The sequence below is a fragment of the Anolis sagrei genome, chromosome 6 (genome assembly GCF_037176765.1).
Source record: "Anolis sagrei isolate rAnoSag1 chromosome 6, rAnoSag1.mat, whole genome shotgun sequence".
Lineage (NCBI taxonomy): Eukaryota > Metazoa > Chordata > Lepidosauria > Squamata > Dactyloidae > Anolis > Anolis sagrei.
This window is the reverse complement of record NC_090026.1, coordinates 17,090,857-17,108,571: the sequence shown is the minus strand read 5'-3', so window position 1 is coordinate 17,108,571 and position 17,715 is coordinate 17,090,857. Positions and strand designations below refer to the sequence as shown.

General features: G+C 42.9%; 1 protein-coding gene across 2 annotated transcripts in view; it reads left to right on the top strand.

Annotated features, from left to right (window-relative positions):
- Window positions 1-662: 662 nt before the first annotated feature.
- Window positions 663-17,715, top strand: part of SEZ6L2 (seizure related 6 homolog like 2) — a 38,120-nt gene continuing 21,067 nt past the window's right edge. The window contains exons 1-8 of one of the 2 annotated variants that reach the window (XM_060780251.2): window positions 663-1,715; window positions 8,643-8,870; window positions 9,190-9,507; window positions 9,634-9,767; window positions 11,289-11,481; window positions 12,419-12,604; window positions 15,699-15,873; window positions 17,507-17,670. In XM_060780251.2, coding sequence (XP_060636234.2) covers window positions 1,643-1,715; window positions 8,643-8,870; window positions 9,190-9,507; window positions 9,634-9,767; window positions 11,289-11,481; window positions 12,419-12,604; window positions 15,699-15,873; window positions 17,507-17,670 — 1,471 coding nt within the window. In that variant the 5' untranslated portion in view covers window positions 663-1,642. The remainder of the gene's footprint in view (window positions 1,716-8,642; window positions 8,871-9,189; window positions 9,508-9,633; window positions 9,768-11,288; window positions 11,482-12,418; window positions 12,605-15,698; window positions 15,874-17,506; window positions 17,671-17,715) is intronic. The other variant, XM_060780250.2, reaches the window with a different exon arrangement.

The following is a 17,715-nucleotide window of genomic DNA, read 5'->3' as shown; positions in this document are numbered from 1 at the left end:
ACACCCTTCCTACAGAAATTAGATCGACCCCCCTTCCTTGCTGGCATTTTGGAGGAAAGTGAAGACCTGGTTGTTCGAGCAGGCATTTGAATAGGCAGTGTAATGAACATAGGAATACAGAACAACGGATGATGAGATTGGATCATGATTTTACTTGAGACGCTAATGAGATGTTATATTAATGTTTAATTGTTTACTATGTTGTTGTCTTAATTGTTTTTTAACTGCTTTTATGATTTCAAGCATTGAATTTTTGCTGTTGTTACCTGCTTTGAGTCGCCTGAGGGCTGAGAAAAGCGGTATATAAATGAAGTAAATAAATAATTAATAAATAAATGTGTGCATATGTGTTATATACATATACATATACATATAATATCTCTTAAATTCAAAGATGCCATCAATTGTAAGATTAACATTAATTTCACTACCACCAACAGAAATATTATATATATATATATATATATATATATATATATATGAAAATGCACCCTTGATTCAAAGAGTTGCCCTGTTTTTAAGTGGTTTATATAGAAGGAAAGTGTGTTTTAGAATGGAAGAAATACAATACACACACATACACACACAAGCATATACTCAGAGAGAGCCTTTGCTAATCATATACCTATAGGCATCTGCTAGAGTGGGGGAGGGAAGCTCATATTCTCCATTCTGCAAAGGGCTATCATAGGACCCAGCATAATCTGTATCTACCAGCTGCGTTGCTTTTTTGCAAAGGCGCAGGCTGCCATCCGTTGCGTTTCATTGTCAAGGACGGGGTGGGTGTGAGGGAGAGAGAGATTGAGAAAGAGAGGAAAAAAGAGAAAGAGGTTCTTGCTTTTTTTTTAAAGGCGGCAGTTCACCGCATCTATGTGTTGTGTTTGCATGTGGGTTTTGTAACACTCAGAAATCATTTAGTAAGATTGGGCAGAGTGGGGGGGAAGCAAGCATGCCACTGGCACTAAACGTCAAGTCCTTGTAGCATAGGAAGTGTATACATTCCTTTTGGGTAGGTGTATATAGGTAGCTTGCTCAGAAGTCTGGCTTCTGAAGCACTTCAGAGGGAACATATGGGTCGTGGAAAGGCAGAACTATTCAGTCCGTTCCTTTTGCCAAGAAACCAGGGAGGCTTTCTGTACACAAGGAGATCCATCTCAGCATCCTTTTCTCGATCAGAGTGAGCTTAGGTGGCTGCTTTATTGGCCAAAATCACAAGAGAGAAGGCAGGAAAGAGATCTTTTGTTAAAGAGGCCTGGAACGGAGCACGAGAAGATGTCCAGATGACCACCTCGTCTTCAAGATTTGTATCTAAGGAGGATACCTTTAGTATTTATCTTTAAAGAAGAAGAAAGAAAGAGAGCATCACATATTGTAGGTTTTCAAACACACACACACACACAGAGCATCTAGTGACCAGAAACAGAGTGGAGAGGCAAAGAACTAGGTATTTCCAACATATAAAGCCCAGCTTGCTTTTGGAAAGGAAAATAAATATTCTGAAAAATAATAGCAGGGATAGCCATTGCAAGGCAATCTCCTGCATTTTCATTTGCTCAGCCGGCTCCTGGCTCCACGGCTCCCTTGCCTGGTAGGAGAAGGAAATAGCCAGACTAGGTATTCTGCAGGTCTGAGGAAATCCAAAATGGGCTGTTCAGGAAAAGCAGCATCCAAAATGCTGGTTCCTCTGCTGCTTTGCTCCTTGCCTCTTCTACAAGGTAAGAGATGGGGAGAGGGAGGTTGGGGGGGGGGATGCCCAAAATGGGATGGGTATGCCTCAATTTTGACAGTATTTGGTGTGGAATTAAAATAAGGGTATGAAATATATAACCACCACCAGCACCACCCGGTGCAGATATCAGGTGGGTATGTTTGTGAATGCTTAGAGCCTAGAGTTGTGAACATATGAGCAATATTTCCAAATGCACCTTTGAATAAAAATTGAAATGTTTGTTTTCTTTATGGTATGAATAATAACGCAGATATGGAAATGACATTGTGATAGGAAGGTAAAAAGAAGGGTATGGGGGTTAGAATTGGTTGCAGATGAGGGGAGGGAAATTGGTGGACAGAACTGGGGAAAATTGGGGTGCTGTTCTTTGGGGCTTGTAGCAGACTGAATGGAGAACTCTACCTGTCACAATAGCAAGATGTTAACTTTCAGAAGGGAAAAATGTGGTATAGAGAGGTCTGGGAATTACCTTTTTTATATTTAATAATATGCCTCCATGCAACATTGAAACGAGGAGTGTGGATTTCATGGGGGTCGATTATTAATAAAGGGAGAGAGTGCCAAGCTTGTCGCAGAACGTTACAAGTTAAATTGATATCTGGGCTTGACCCTGACTGGACAGGAGGCTATTAATATGACCAAAGATTAGACACTTGGGAACTGAGCTGAATATTGCAATGTGGATGTCAGAGAAATGGGGTCCAAAGAGAGGTGGATAGGTATTTTCGATGAAAGAGAAAGAAAGAACAAGGGAACGGGAAGCTGGGGGTCTTTCATGCAATATTGCAAAGGGAAACATTGTGAATTCAACCATAATCAAAAGGTGAGACTATTTTATCTTTAGTCCTAATATCAATAAAACCTCACAATTAAGTATCTCTTAATTCTAAAAGGTGAAAAAGCACAATATAGGACTGATAGTGGCTGTTGTACAATTTTGCAGCGTATGGCATGCCATGTTGCAAAGAATTTGGGGAACTGTGTAAAGGAAAGGGGGATTGATTTGTTCAGCTGAGGCATTTGCATTGCTTAAGTACCCATGCAGCATGGCAATAGCAGCGAAGAGAGAGAACTTTGGTGGTCCTGGATGTATTTTGGCCATCCAGAAGGGTTTGTGGAGACGGGGGCTGCATGGCCGAGGCTATGGAGCATCATGGCTGCAAGGAAGTTAGATGTGGGAAGAGAGATGGCGAAGAATGGAGGAGGAGGATGGGCCTAGGATGCCATGGAGGTGGAGGGCACCCATTCTCCTACTTTGGGGTGACAATTACAAGGATAACCCCCCTTGATTGGGGAGAAGGTACAAGCCCACGGAACTGGGAGGCGTGTGCTCAGACTTAATGCAGTCTCAGAGGTTGTTTTGCATCTTGGAGGCAGCCGATTCTGATTTTTGACAAGTGTTCATTAGTTTGAGTGAAACTGAGGGGAAATGGCAGGAAGACCTTAACAAACAAGATGGGCAAGACTAGCCTTTCCCTTTTCCCCATAAGGCGACTGATGCTTTATACCAGGGCAACCCATGGCTAGGCCTACAAGGCCTGCCAGGCAGCTGGCCTTCTTAATGGAGCGAGTTCAGAGCAATTAATGGCTCGCCAGCAGCTGCCAGGATCTCACACGCTGGCAGTCGCCTGCGGCGGCCACGGCTGTCACTGCCGAACTCGTCACAAAAAAGGCAGCGAGAGTGATGTGCGGGGCTCATAATCCCCATCGCCTTGGCCAGTTTTCTGCAGCAGACTCCCTTCCTTTCCCCTGCTCCCAGCCCTTGAGAACCCAATCCTGAGCTGCTTCTTAGAGCCGGACAGCATCCGAGATGTAGATTTCCTATTTTTCCTCCCGGCCAACTTGTTTCTTTCCTCCCTCCTCTGTTTCCCCAGCACCAAGGCCAAGTTTAATGTGTAAAATATGGAGCTAAATGACGCAGCCTTCTGCAGTAAAAAACGGGAGGAGGAGGGAAAGAGCCATTCACAGGATCACTTAAAACATATGTTCGCCACTTCCCCCGGTGTACCTTTTCGCCACCCGCTTCGTCCCTGAGATCACGTAACTCCAAACCACTTAGCTCTGGTGGCAGCATAGTTATCAATTTCGCCAACAAGGCAGATTAATGTGGAACGGTTACTTCATCTCCTGAGCGTGGTTTAATCACCCAAGTTCATCTGGGTTGCCTTTTTGTCCTGAGGATCTAGGCATCCAGTTAGTTCCAGCCTGTATCAGTAAAGAGAAAAGGGGTCCCTACCTTCTGTTAATGATTAATTGGGTTGATCTGGACCCCCCCCCCCTTTTATTGAGATTACTCCTCCAGCAGAACACATAGGCCAGTTTTGGATGATGAGAACATACACCGAATGCCTTTAGCATTCTATAATCAGTATAGATAGATGCCCTCACAATGGAAGAACATGTGGGTCAAGAATAGGGCTCCACAGTCACCTACATATCTACCACCAAGACACTACACTTAGAAGGCCATTATACTCAGACGCCTAAACCGCAAACAAACAATAAGTACAGCAAATGGGGGCATTATATAAGACAAGGTAATAATGGGAAGCATTTTGCCTTCCCCCAACTTCAAGGGAGGCAATGTTAGCCAAATATAAATGGAAGTGGTGGAACATGAACTCCTCAAGAAGAGGAAAATGTGATGTTTGTATATTTTATGTTTGCACTTAGTGGCATTGGGCTGAAATGTTTTGCTGTGTGATGTGAAGGACAAGATGTTGCCACCTTACCATATCCATGCATTATCATCCATTACTTCATCCTGCTGAATTGTAGGACTGGACCTCAGAGGTGTTATGGTTGTGCCATTTGTAGAAAGTGATGGTGCTTATTCTGCGAGAGACTAGAAGTGGATTACTGAGAGACTCCACATTTTCTTTGGTTAGGGATGGAAGACCCTCAGAAATGTTATATATGTATATTTTATGTTTGGACTAGTGGAGTTAGGCCCAAATGTTTTGCTGTGCGACGTGAAGGACATGAAGATAACATCTTACCATATCCATGCATTATCATCAATTACTTCATTCTGCCGAATTGTAGGACTGGTTCTCAGAGGTGGGAAGGTTGTACCATTTAAAGAAAACGACAATGCTTGTTTTGCCAGAGACTTGATGTGGATTACTGAGAGCCTCCACATTTTCTTTTGTTAGGGGTGGAAGACCCTCACAAAAGTGAAAAATACTTCCAAATTAAGGAAAATGCAATTTTTTACTGGAGAGAATGTCATTCTAGGAATCTCTAAGCCCTCTGGCATAACTCTATAGCAGGCATGGGCAAACTTTGGCCTTCCTGGTGTTTTGGACTTCAACTCCCACAATTCCTAACAGTCCCATGCACTTTTTTTTCTCCCTCGGTCGCTTAAGAGGCTAAGGGGGGAAAAGAAGGGTCCCAAGGCTGTTAGAAGTTATGGGAGCTGAAATCCAAAATACCTGGATGGCCCAAGTTGGCCCATCCCTGCTCTATAGTCAATATCCACTGAAAGTTGACTATACAATTGTACTGGAGGACCTAGAGATTCCCAAGGAGAACATTTTAGTCAAATCCATGAATCAGATCTGCAAAAGTAAAAACCGCCAATATGGAGGGATGATTATACTGATAATAACTCTTTTTCCTTCAACACCTGCCTTGTGTCTCTCTATTTGGACATAAATACACGCATACTCTGTACATGTGGTTGCTTACACAACTGTTAAAACCAATTAAGTAGCAAAACAAAACAAAACAATTAAAAATAGGTAGGTTATATAAATACAACATTACAAAAAATACTCAAATGGAAGGACTTTGGCATGTGGTAAAAGTCATTCAAGGGTGTCAGACCTTTTAATGCAGCCTTTTCTTTATCTCTCTGAGGTGGAATTGTTGTTGAAAATCCATGCCCTTACCCTCAAAACAAAAGGTCCAAGGTATGTTAACCGTGGTTTTCCAAAGGAGATGGACAGACAACTCAGTGGTGGCACTCCTTTGTCCTCCTAACACTTACACACCACCAGCAACACCAAAATCCCATCATCCTCATCTCACAACACACATATCAGGGCTCCAGTCATCAGATTTGACCCAGCTTGGAATATAGCGCATAAGAAATGGGTTTAGGTTAGCAGGGGTGCAGAGGGTTGGATAGCGGGGCTGCGTGCCACCAGTTCCCCTGGATTTAAAACATCCTGTAGACACAGTGACCCTAAAGGGGAAGTCATTCCTGATGGCAGGGTTGCAGAGAATTGTAACTGACTAGAGTCATGATAGAAGTCAATAAGGCCTTTCCCCTTCTACTAGATCAGTGGTTCCGAACCTTGTTTTTGTCTAGGGACCACATTGACCAGGGACCACTTGACCAGGAACCACTCTCCAACATTAATACCAAAAAGGGTTACGAATCAGTTTTTGGTCAACTTTAGATTTGGTTTGGTTATTTGGGGTGCTGATTCAGAAAACTACATTGGATAGACCACATAATCTCTAGTTTTTGATACAGAACATATGCCATCCAGTAGTCGCCATCTGCTCATCCACAGAAAACCACATTTAATTGTCTAGAGCTGATGTGGTAGTAGTAATCTTTTGTGGGTTGTGAGCCTCTCCCCTTCCTGACATCCCCGTTGCCTTGGCACTATAAGAGGGTTTCGCAAGACCAGTTGCTCTCTGTATATTTACCTTATATATTTTTGCCGTCAGTGTAGTAATGCTGAGGCTGCGAACCATATTTGCATTCTTGCGGACCACTGGTGGTCCACGGACCACAGGTTGGGAACCACTGTACGAGATACACTGAAACAGTCAAGGGATACAACGTATCTCACCATTATGGCTCCCGCTTCCTTGTAGCAGCCATATTCCCTATCTGTCTCTTTGTTTCCATTTCTTCTTTAGCACATATACCCAGATCTGCTAGAAATCAACGAACCAACTCCATAACTGGGTTGTTGTGAGTTTTCTGGGCTGTATGGCAATGTTCCAGAAGCATTCTCTCCTGATCTTTTGCCTGCATCCATAGCAGGCACCCTCAGAGATTGTGAGGTCTGTTGGAAACTAGGAAAATAAAAACCTTAACACACTTTTATCCCTTACAACCTCTGAGGATGCCTACCATAGATGCAGGTGAGACGTCAGGAGAAAATGCTTCTGGAACATGGCCATACAGCCCAGAAAACTCATAACAACCCAGTGATTCCAGCCATGAAAGCCTTCGACAATACATTCAACTTCATAGCTTTCCACCTCTATAAAAACAGCCATCTCTCCCTTTCCAACTCCTCACTGCTCCCGACTCTCATGATTATATTTATAATATTTTATCTTTATTTTTATTTGAACTAATCTTTCTGAAGGCAAGTGAAAGGGACCCCAGTTTGATCCTTTCACCCCCAGGGTTGGAACAACATTCCAAGAACTCCCTCCAGCACCCTAATCTATGGGGCAATGGCCAGTCCTACACATGTTAATACCAACAATGGCAGTTTCCCTAAAGACATCAGGGGTTCCCTGTATTACAAAAGGGATGTGATTTCTGAAACAACATCCAGAGACTCAAAGCTTTGTTTGCTGTCTGGGAACAGGCACTGGACAGTCAAAACTAATTGTGCTCAATGTCATTCTTTGACTTCGGCAACCTCACTTAATCCCTTGCTACATCCATTGTCTTAGAAATTCTATTCCAAGCACCCAAAAGGGTGCAGCCATCAAGGATCCTCTCTGCCCTCAGATATGCCTCCACTTCCGTTGAGGCAAAATGCCAGGTCTTGTGGTGTTGTTTATTTTTCTAGATGACGTTATGAAGCCTAAATACCCTAAAAGCATTAGTTCTTATCTGATCTTGGGAACTAAGCAGGGTCAACTCTGACTAGTACTTGGATGGGACACTAGTCATGAATACTGGGTGCTGAGGCACTTATCAAGAGGAAGGAACTGGCCAAACCATCTCTGAGGCCCCTTCTACACTGACATATAAACTCCAGATTATCTGCTTTGAACTGGATTATATGGCAGTGTAGAAGAGGTTTAGATGGGGCCTCCATGTCTACTGTCAATAGAAAAAGATCTGGATGAAACCATTGTTTAAGATTGGGTTGACAAAGTCTCCCAGTCCAGACCCTATGAAGATTGTTTTGGTCAGCACTGACACAGAAAGAATGAGAATATGACAAAAGAATTGCCATGTTTTGGTTCTAGATAAGCATTATTATGACATGACCCATCACTCACAGGGATATGTTCCTGGACTTCACATGGATAATAGCCAACTCTACTTAAATGAAGGACTTTTGCTCCAAGAACACCATTGATTCATGTTGGAGGACCTAGAAAATGGCTAGAGAGGACATGTTTCAGACATGGATAAATGATACCATGGATACAATTCCTGCAGATATGAGGATTGTGTCATACTTTGCATCTCAATTATGTGGTTAGGGTTGCTACAGTGAAAATTAAGAGTGGTATATTGTTAAAAGTTATGGAGACAAGAGCATTTCAGCAGGTGTTTCTTGCTATCTGGTTCTTTGATCAGCAAAACCTGAAATTCCCTTTAATAGATATCTATCAAGGGTGCAGTAACCTCCAGTTTTCCCTCTGACAGTCCTATACACCATATTATTCTTCTAGGGAAGTTTGAGGGAATGATATGTATGTGCCTTCGTGAGTTTCTTAGGCAAGGAATATTCAGAGACGGTTTTTCCAATTCCTTCCTTTGAACTGGATTATATTACAGAGTAGACTAATGTAATCCAGTTCAAAAGAGATAATCTGGATTTTATATGGCAGTGTAGATGGTGCCATAGCCTACAGCGCCTGCAATTCATGGCTGGTCTCCCATCCATGTACTAACCAGAGCCTATCTTGCTTATCTTCCAAGATTAGCCCAGATCTGTTGTGTACAAACCTCCCTCAACCCTTCTCTTTCCTCCAGGCCTGCCCCTCTGGGAGAATGACGATGTGGTCCCTGCCACCCCTGCCCTGCCACTGGAGTCCCTGCCCCCAGAGGATGTGGGGAACCCAAAGGAAGAGGACTTGGGGGTTTCATCCGAGGTGAGGGGGTCCTTGCCCCCCAATGCTGAAGGCATCTCAGATTTGCTGCAGGGGGCTCTGCTGAGGAAGGAGTTTCTGGGCAGCGAGTTGTTGGAAGACCCCATTCCTGGTGAGAACAAACAAGAGCAATCTATGGGATGGGAGAAAATGACTGGGATGGGGTGTGGGGGTGAGGATATGGTGATGCATTCTATGGGAACAGCTGATGCTCCACCGAAGCTATGTATGAATTCTCTACCAGAAAAATAATGCATGTGTAGGATTTGTAATTGGGGAGGTGGTCACAATTGTAGAAGAGCTTTTCTTCCTAATGGCCCACCAAGTCTCTTCCAACTCTATGATTCTACAATTCTACGATTCTAATGTTCTGACCCTTCTCCCTTCTGTTTTTTACATTTCTTCTCCCACCCATCTCCCAAATATCCTAGGAGGGAATCCTTCCACTCTGCCCCCCTTCCATCCTCCCGTCCAGCACCTGGATGGGGGAGTGGTTCCTGAGACCTCTGAAGCAGTGGCCACAGGTCCTTCTCCCTTGACCACCGCAGCTCCCCCTACGGGTTTCCTCCTCACGACCCCCCCAGCTTCGACAGCAGCTGCCCCCCCACGCCTTCCCCCTCCACCAGATGAGACAGGCTCCACCAGCCAGCATGTCTCTGCCACCACCACTGCTTTCATCCCTGAAGGTGATGAGGAGACCACAACCACACTGATCACGACAACGACCATCACTACGGTGCATACGCCTGGTAAGCAATAAGAGTTTGGTGTGAAAAAAATTCCAGAATTGGCACATAGGATTTGCTTAAGAAAGTATGGTGTGATGTAAGAGGAAAGTGAATTGATGGTTCACTGTCTTGTGTCTCCTCTTCAAGTGTTTTGCAACAACAACATCACCGATGTGGAAGGCTACGTTGAATCCCCAGATTATGCTGGTGCCAATTTTTATGGAGGCCTGGACTGTACCTACACAATCTCTGTTTACATGGGCTATGGGATAGAAGTACAGGTGAGTGGCATTTGGTGAACCCAGAATGTTCTAGGTTTGGTGAACCTAGAACTGCATACTCTGAAATTAAAGATTTCTTGCTGGCCATTTTTCAAGGGGTTAAAAATAAAACAGTCAGCAGCAAACAAGCTGGGTTTCAAATGAGTTTATCTACACTATCAGTTCATACCTTTTTAACTCTGCTTCCAGAATTTTATCATTTGGGCAAGATATTGATTAGAGTGTTCTATTACTGTAACTCCCAAGGGTAAAGGTCTCTGACAGTGAATTCTCAGTGTGTCACTACGGCCCCTTCTACATTGCTATAAACAGCAATCCAGATAATCAAATCAGATAACCCACATTATCTGCTTTGAACTGCATTATCTGAGTCTACACTGGCATATAACCCAGTTTCAAGCAGATAATTTGGATTTTATATGACAGTGTAGAAGAGGCCTCTAATACAAGTCCCAGGATTCTGTAGAATGGAGCCAAGGCAGTTGGAGGAGCATGGAACTGGTGGAGTGCAATGTAGATAAACCTGAAATTTTAACCCACCTTGTTTGCTGCTGACGACTTCTTGATTTTGAAACTCAACACACTTTCTCTTGACATAAGGAGCTTGGATGTGACTGAAATGTGCTGTTCCTTTCAGAGAAATGCTGACACTTATGTTATTGTAATTCTCACTATTGTCCTTTCATTTTGTTTGGAGAACTATTCTGATTTTTTTATAGCAGTCTGTTCCTCAGCAAATCTTTGTTTTCATATCTAACTGAAACAATTGCTCTTAACATGTGATTCTTATACCAGCATTAATGCTTGGGATTGGTGGAATGGATCAGTCTTATTAAAGTCCTCTTTAATAAATTGCTCTTATTTTGGGGAGTTACTGTGGTTGTTGTTTGAATGTTGGACTAGAAGTCTGGGGCTGGGTCTACACTGTCATGTAATCCAGATGATCAAAGCAAATAATCCAAATTATCTGCTTTGAACTGGATTATATGAATATACACTGCCATATAATCCAGTTCAAAGCAGATAATCTGGATTTTATATGGCAGTGTAGATGGGGCCTTGAAGACCAGGGTTTGAATCCCTACTAGGTGACCAACAGCAAGTCACACACTATGAACTTCAGGAGAAGGTGATAGCAAACCCATTTTGAACAAAACTTGGAAAGAAAACCCTATAAATTCACCTTTGTGTGTAAATCCTTTTCCACGTTGTCGTTTGACCTAGGGTGATTTTATGAAGTTCACAGAATTTTCTTAACCTAGGGATACTCAAAAGTAGGGTTTGCCAGTTTCTTTCTTCTGAAATATAGCCTACAACACCTGGTGTCCGTTGGTTGTCTCCCATCCAAGTAGTAACCTTAAAGTCACCATAAGTTGGAAGCAATTTAAAGGCAAACAATAGTAACAACATATTAGGCCCTTAGATGATAAATCCCACTTCTTCTTGAACCCTCCTTCTCTTTTCATGCATTTTCTTTTTTCAATACTTCTGTTTTATCCTCTGTCTATATTCTATTATTAGGTGCAAAGCTTGAATCTATCCAAGGAGGATTCACTGACTGTGGAAGGTCTTGGGGGCGAGAAGCCTGTTGTCTTGGCTAATGAGTCATTGATGGTTGAAGGACAAGTGATCCGTAGCCCAACGAACCAGGTGTTGATTCACTTTCAGAGCTACCACACCACCACCCCTGGAGTCTTCAAATTCCACTATCAAGGTAAGCAATTGACATTTCCCATAATCCCCATTGGTTAGTATAATCATCCCTCCACATTTGCTAGGGTCAGGGACACAGGACTCCTGTGAAAATTTAAATCTAAGTTTAAAAAAATGCTGTTTGTTTATCAGACAGAACACCTCTCTAGGATCTTCTAGTCCAAGGATGCCATTTCATCAAGTGCCACATTTGTCTTATGGTGGCCTTCAAAGGGTTGTTGAATCCGTGAACAGAGAATCCATGGATACAGAGGACCAATTTTATATTTTTTACATAGTGGTCAGTGCGCTTTAGTTTTTACCCAGTTTAGGTCCCCAAATATTATTGAACAACAACTCCCATCCCTTTTGACTGCCTGCCATGTTGTTTGGGGATGACGGGAATTGTAATCCAATAGCCCTTGTGACTCTGAGATTGGGGAAAGGTTAAAGGGCATTTTAATGTCACACATCATATCCAGAAGCCTTGTCTCTAAATTCAAACCTCACTCTCCTGATCCAGTGGCACAAACAGCAGCCTTACAGATGTTAGTGTATCACAGCTCCCATCAGCTCTAGTCATGATGTGTAATGATGAGGACTGCAGGAGTTGTGATCCAACATCTGGAGGGTTGGGCAGGATTTGAGTTGACACATGTTCTGAGTCCTGCTAGACCTCACAAACTCTGAAGATGCCTGTCATAGATGCAGGCAAAACGTCAGGAGAGAATGCTTCTGAGACATGGCCATACAGCCTGGAAAACTCACAACAACCCAGTGATTCTGGCCATGAAAGCCTTCAACAATATCCTGCTACACAATTTCTATTGCAGGTTGACCAACCAACCAGACAGTGATGGAAATTTTGCCTGTTTTCCTCAGTTCTCATAATTTTCTTTGCTTCTCGTGTTGATGCAGGAGGGATTTGTTACCGTCTCTGTCTTTCCCTACAATTCTAGCTTTTCTGCTCAGCTGTGGCTTCCCCAGCCGACCTGAGAATGGGGACGTCATGGTGACGGACCTCCACCCCGGTGGGTCTGCTACTTTTAAGTGTGAATCGGGCTTCTACCTGCGAGGTGAAGAGATGCTCATCTGCCTTAATGTCAGCAGACCCCGTTGGAGTGGTACCAGCCCTGCTTGTGTGGGTGAGTGGAGGGGCCAAGGAAGAAGATTTTTATTATATGATATTAAATGTTTTTAATTGACATGTATGCATGTTTGTTGTGGTATCTAATTGTTGACAATCTGTATGCCACCCTGAGTCGCCTTTGGGCTGAAAAGAGCAGGATAAAAATGGTGTAAATAAATAAATAAGACAACCTTGCCTTGGCAATCCTAGGGTTAGCAAATTAGGAAGAGACATTTAGCTAGAGAGATTTAATGCTTCGCTAACCTACTAACCCCAGGATTCCCAAGGATGGAAGGTTAACATGAGGTAACAGAGCTATACACGTTGCACATCTCAGATAAGAAAAGCTTGGGACCAGAAATGTTTTGGAATATATTTTTTTTGGAATATCTGTATTTGCATATATGTCCAAAATGAGATATCCTGGAGATGGGGCCCAAGTTTAAACACAACATTAATGGATGTTTCATATACACCTCAAACATACAGTCTGAGGGTAAATTCATGCAATATTTTAAATGAATTTTGTGCATGAAACAAAGTTGGTATCAACTGAACTATCAGAAAGCAAACACACCACTCTCTCAGTCACCCATGTGGACAGTTTGGATTTTGGAGTATTTTGGAATTCCAGGGGAATGTTCAGTCTGTATTTCTATAGTGGAAATCCGTCTGTCCCACTGCCCTTTGGCTGATTGCTATACCCCTGTTGCACCCCAGGCCTGGAAACACCTATGACCATTGCACCACACAAGAGTCCAGGAATATAAGCTAACAGTTTATTTCAAAACACATAAAAAGTATATAAAAAGCAGGAATAAGAAAAGAAGATATATAATCCAAAAGGTTTGGCAACAGGTGATAACCAAACAATAATCCAAATATCTCATAAAGTTCCAGAGGTGGAACTTGAGGTAGCAATGTGATGCGGCAGCCAAAAAAAAAAAAAAAAAGCCAATGGAATTTTGGCCTCCATAAATAGGAGTCTAGTGTCTAGATCCAGGGAAGTCATGCTACCCCTCTATTCTTCCTTGGTTAGACCACATCTGGAATACTGTGTCCAATTCTGGGCACCACAATTGAAGGAAGATGTTGACAAGCTGGAATGTGTTCAGAAGAGGGCAACTAAAATGATCTAGGGTCTGGAGAACATGCCATATGAGGAGCAGCTTAAAGAGCTGGACATGTTTAACCTGAAGAAGAGAAGGCTGAGAGGAGACATGATAGCCATGTATAAATATGTGAGAGGAAGTCATAGGGAGGAGGGCAGAAGCTTGTTTTCTGCTGCCCTGGAGACTAGGACGCAATGGAACAATGGCTTCAAACTACAAGAAAGGAGATTCCATCTGAACATGAGGAAGAACTTCCTGGCTGTGAGAGCTGTTCAGCAGTGGAACTCTCTGCCCCGGAGTATGGTGGAGTCTCCTTCTTTGGAGACTTTTAAGCAGAGGCTGGATGGCCATCTGTCGGGGGTACTTTGAATGCAATTTTCCTGCTTTTTGGCAGGGGATTGGACTGGATGGCCCACGAGATCTCTTCCAATTCATTGATTCTATGATCCTATGATTCTAAGTCCAGAAACAGCCAGAAATCCCAGATGCAGCATAACTCCACAAGCAAGAAAGTATAACTAGTAAAAACTTGAACAGGAGTACATGAACAGAAACATATAAGACTTCCAGGATATTAAAATCCAAAACCAAGGCTTGACTTGAACCAAAAACAAGAGAACTCAGGCTTAGCTTCTCACTCCAACGTAGCGTTGCCTGAACTGCCCTTAAAGTAAACAACTTGTTGTTTAATAGAAGCCCATGAAAACATTTCATCTCCTGTGAATTTCCTCCCCAACTTTCCCACATAATCTTTCCAACCTACGTAATCTATTTTCAGCTCTGATATGTAAACAAATACTTTTGTTTATTTCCGTAGCTACAGGAGGTTTCTCCTGTGAACCCTCCTTATTACTCAGATCTTCACTCGACTCCTTATATGCTCTTGCTACTTCTGGCTCCTCTGACTGGCCTTGAGGCCCTGCACTTTCCAAGCCAGTTTTTTTCACAAAGAGAATAATCATTTCACAGACCTGAATTCCCCAGATTTGAGGGCTCATCACTTTGTGCCACAGGAGAGCCCACAATCCTCTCTTAGTCATCTGTTAAACCATCAGCCTCTAGCTGATCTACAACAACCCCACCCATATGATGACACCATTCTAAAAAACAGATTTGCCTCTTCCCAGGCTTCATTACTAACAGTTAGAAGCTAAAATGTTGTTGTTGTTGTTATGTTTATTTATACCCCATTTTTTCTCTCAACAATATGCTGATATGAAATATACTTGTATCCTTTTGGTTTTGATTTTTCCCAATTCTGTTCCTGGGAATTCCATTCCTGATAATTTCTTGTTATGGTGCCATGGCCATAAGAAGAAAATACATAAGATATACATGTAGAATATATTTTTCAATGGTTACTGAGCCATAAGAATGGTTGCTCCATGTTCAGAAGGATTGTGTTTTGTGTTACTGGATGCTCTAGGCAAGCAATGGGATATTATCTTTAAAATGTACTACTTCTGAATTTCTCAAGGGGACCTGACTGGCCCCTGTTTCAAGAGGATCTGGCCTGCATAAATAGGAGTATAATGTCTAGATCCAGGGAAGTCATGCTACCCCTTTATTCTGCCTTGGTCAGACCACATTTGGAATCACACTGTGTCCAATTCTGGGCATTGCAATTGAAGGGAGGAGTTGACAAGTTGGAATATGTCCAGAGGAGGGCGACTCAAATGATCAAGGGTCTGGAGAAGAAGCCCTATGAGGAGTGGCTAAAAGATCTAAGCATGTTTAACCTGAAGAAGAAAAAGCTGAGAGGAGACATGGTGAGGGCCATGTATAAAGATGTGAGGGGAAGTCATAGGGAGGAGGGAGCAAGCTTGTTTTCTGCTGCCCTGGAGACTAGGACACGGAACAATGGCTTCAAACTACAGGAAAGGAGATTCCACATGAATATTATTATTATTATTATTATTATTATTTATCAAGGACTACATTGAAGTGAATAATGCTGTTTAAGGAACAATTGTAATGACTGGCCTTTCTCCCAATTAGCTTCCTGTGGGGGAACGGTTCACAATGCCACTCGTGGGCGCATTGTGGCCCCTGAAGCACCCGGAGGGCCCCGTGGTGGTCGGAACCTGACGTGCCGTTGGTTGATCGAGGCACCTGAAGGCCAGCGCCTACACCTGCACTTTGAGAGAGTGGCCTTGGATGAAGATAATGATAAGTGAGGAGGGAGCAAGGCTACGAAAGGGGTGGGAAACTTGAGAGAGCACTGACGCATCAGTGAAGTGGAAGAGAACGGACGGTGGGGAGGAAATAATTATTATAGTTGGGGATGTGGAATGAGATAGAGCGGTGGTACCCAACCTGGGGTCCAGGGACCCCTGGGAGTCTGTGATGCCATCATAAGGGGTCGTGAAGAAATGTTATGATTTTTTTGAAGTTAAATTTGAATGAATGGGTGAGTGAATGAATGAAAGCAAGCCAAAAAGGGAAATAGAACAAAATCTTAATTTCCTATACTTTTATTTTTGAATACTTGAAATTTGAAGGACCTTCATGAGAAACCTGAAATAATTATTAGATTCAATCTAGTGCAGGCATGGATAAACTTTGGCCCTCCTGATGTTTTGGACTCCAATTCCCACAATTCCTAACAGCCTCAGGCCCCTTCCTTTCCCCTCTCAGCTGCTTAAGCTGTTAGGAATTGTGGGAGTTGGAGTCCAAAACACCAGGAGGGCCCAAGTTTGCCCATGCCTGGTCTAGTGCCTTAAATCTTGAGACCTGGAGATCCACAGCCACAAAAGGCATTTAAAAGGAAGTCCATGGTGCAGAAAATGTTGAGAACCACTGAGATACAGGAGAGAAAACACTGGAAGGGAGGCATAATATTAATATGATAGGGAAAAATGTTGAGGCAGGATTCAAGAGGAAGCAAGCAAGGCTAGAGACACCAGATCTCACCTTTGAAGCTAAGCAGGATCACACCTGGTTAAAACTTGGAGTCCATCAAAGAATACAAGGCACTCTAGACCAGGACTTCTTAAACTTTTTCCACTTAGTACATAAAATAGCATAAAATAAAACATTGACTGATAATGAATTAGCATTTGCAAGGCTTGCTAAACAGACTGATTTTCCTTTTTGTGAAGTACAGCTGAAGCATTTTCTGTAGCGTTCACTGTAAGTACTTCATGTTGTTACTAACAGTATCATGTAAATGTGGCATTCAGAAACTTTTTACTGTTACCATTTTTTGTGATCCCAACATTGAGCTAAGGGGACCCAGTTTGGAGTTCAGACCCACAGTTTAAGAAGCAGTGCTATAGTCTGTATTTAGGAGAAAGGAACCTTAGAGATCCCTATAAAATTCATGGGCTTGTGACATGTTTATAGGCAAGTTGAAAGCATATGTGCAATATATGCACAAGTAAAGCCGGGATAAAGTGAATTTCCATTCACCCTGCACTTATTTATTGTGTGTGTGTGTGTGTGTGTATGAGAAAGAAAATATAATATTTAACATGAAGAACAATTGTACCAACATAAACTTACCAGTATTTCAATGAGAAGTGGGGGTCTACTTGTGGCTGAATGAGATAGTCAAGTTAGTTCGAATTGTTGCTGTTGTGTGCCTTCTAGTCATTTCAGACTTAGGGCGACCCTAAGTCTAAAGTTTAGGGTAGGAACCAGGTAAATGACCTTGGAGGGCCGCATCTGGCCCACGGGCCTTAGTTCGGGGACCTCTGCTTTATAACAAGATTAGCATTATCAAATTGGTTAAGTAAAGAGGGCAGGGATGGTGGGCAACAGGAGAGTGAATAAACTGAGTCTCGTGGGTCTGTTCCCGTCCCCAGATTGATGATCCGCAGTGGGAGCAGCACCTTTTCCCCCATCATCTATGACTCCGACATGGACGATGTCCCAGAACGGGGGCTGCTAAGCGATGCCCAGTCTCTTATTGTGGAGCTGACCAGCGAGGGCCCTGCCACACCTCTCATCCTCAGCCTGCGCTATGAAGGTAAGGACATAAAGTACCAGAAGTAGGCATGCCATTTTAGTGCAA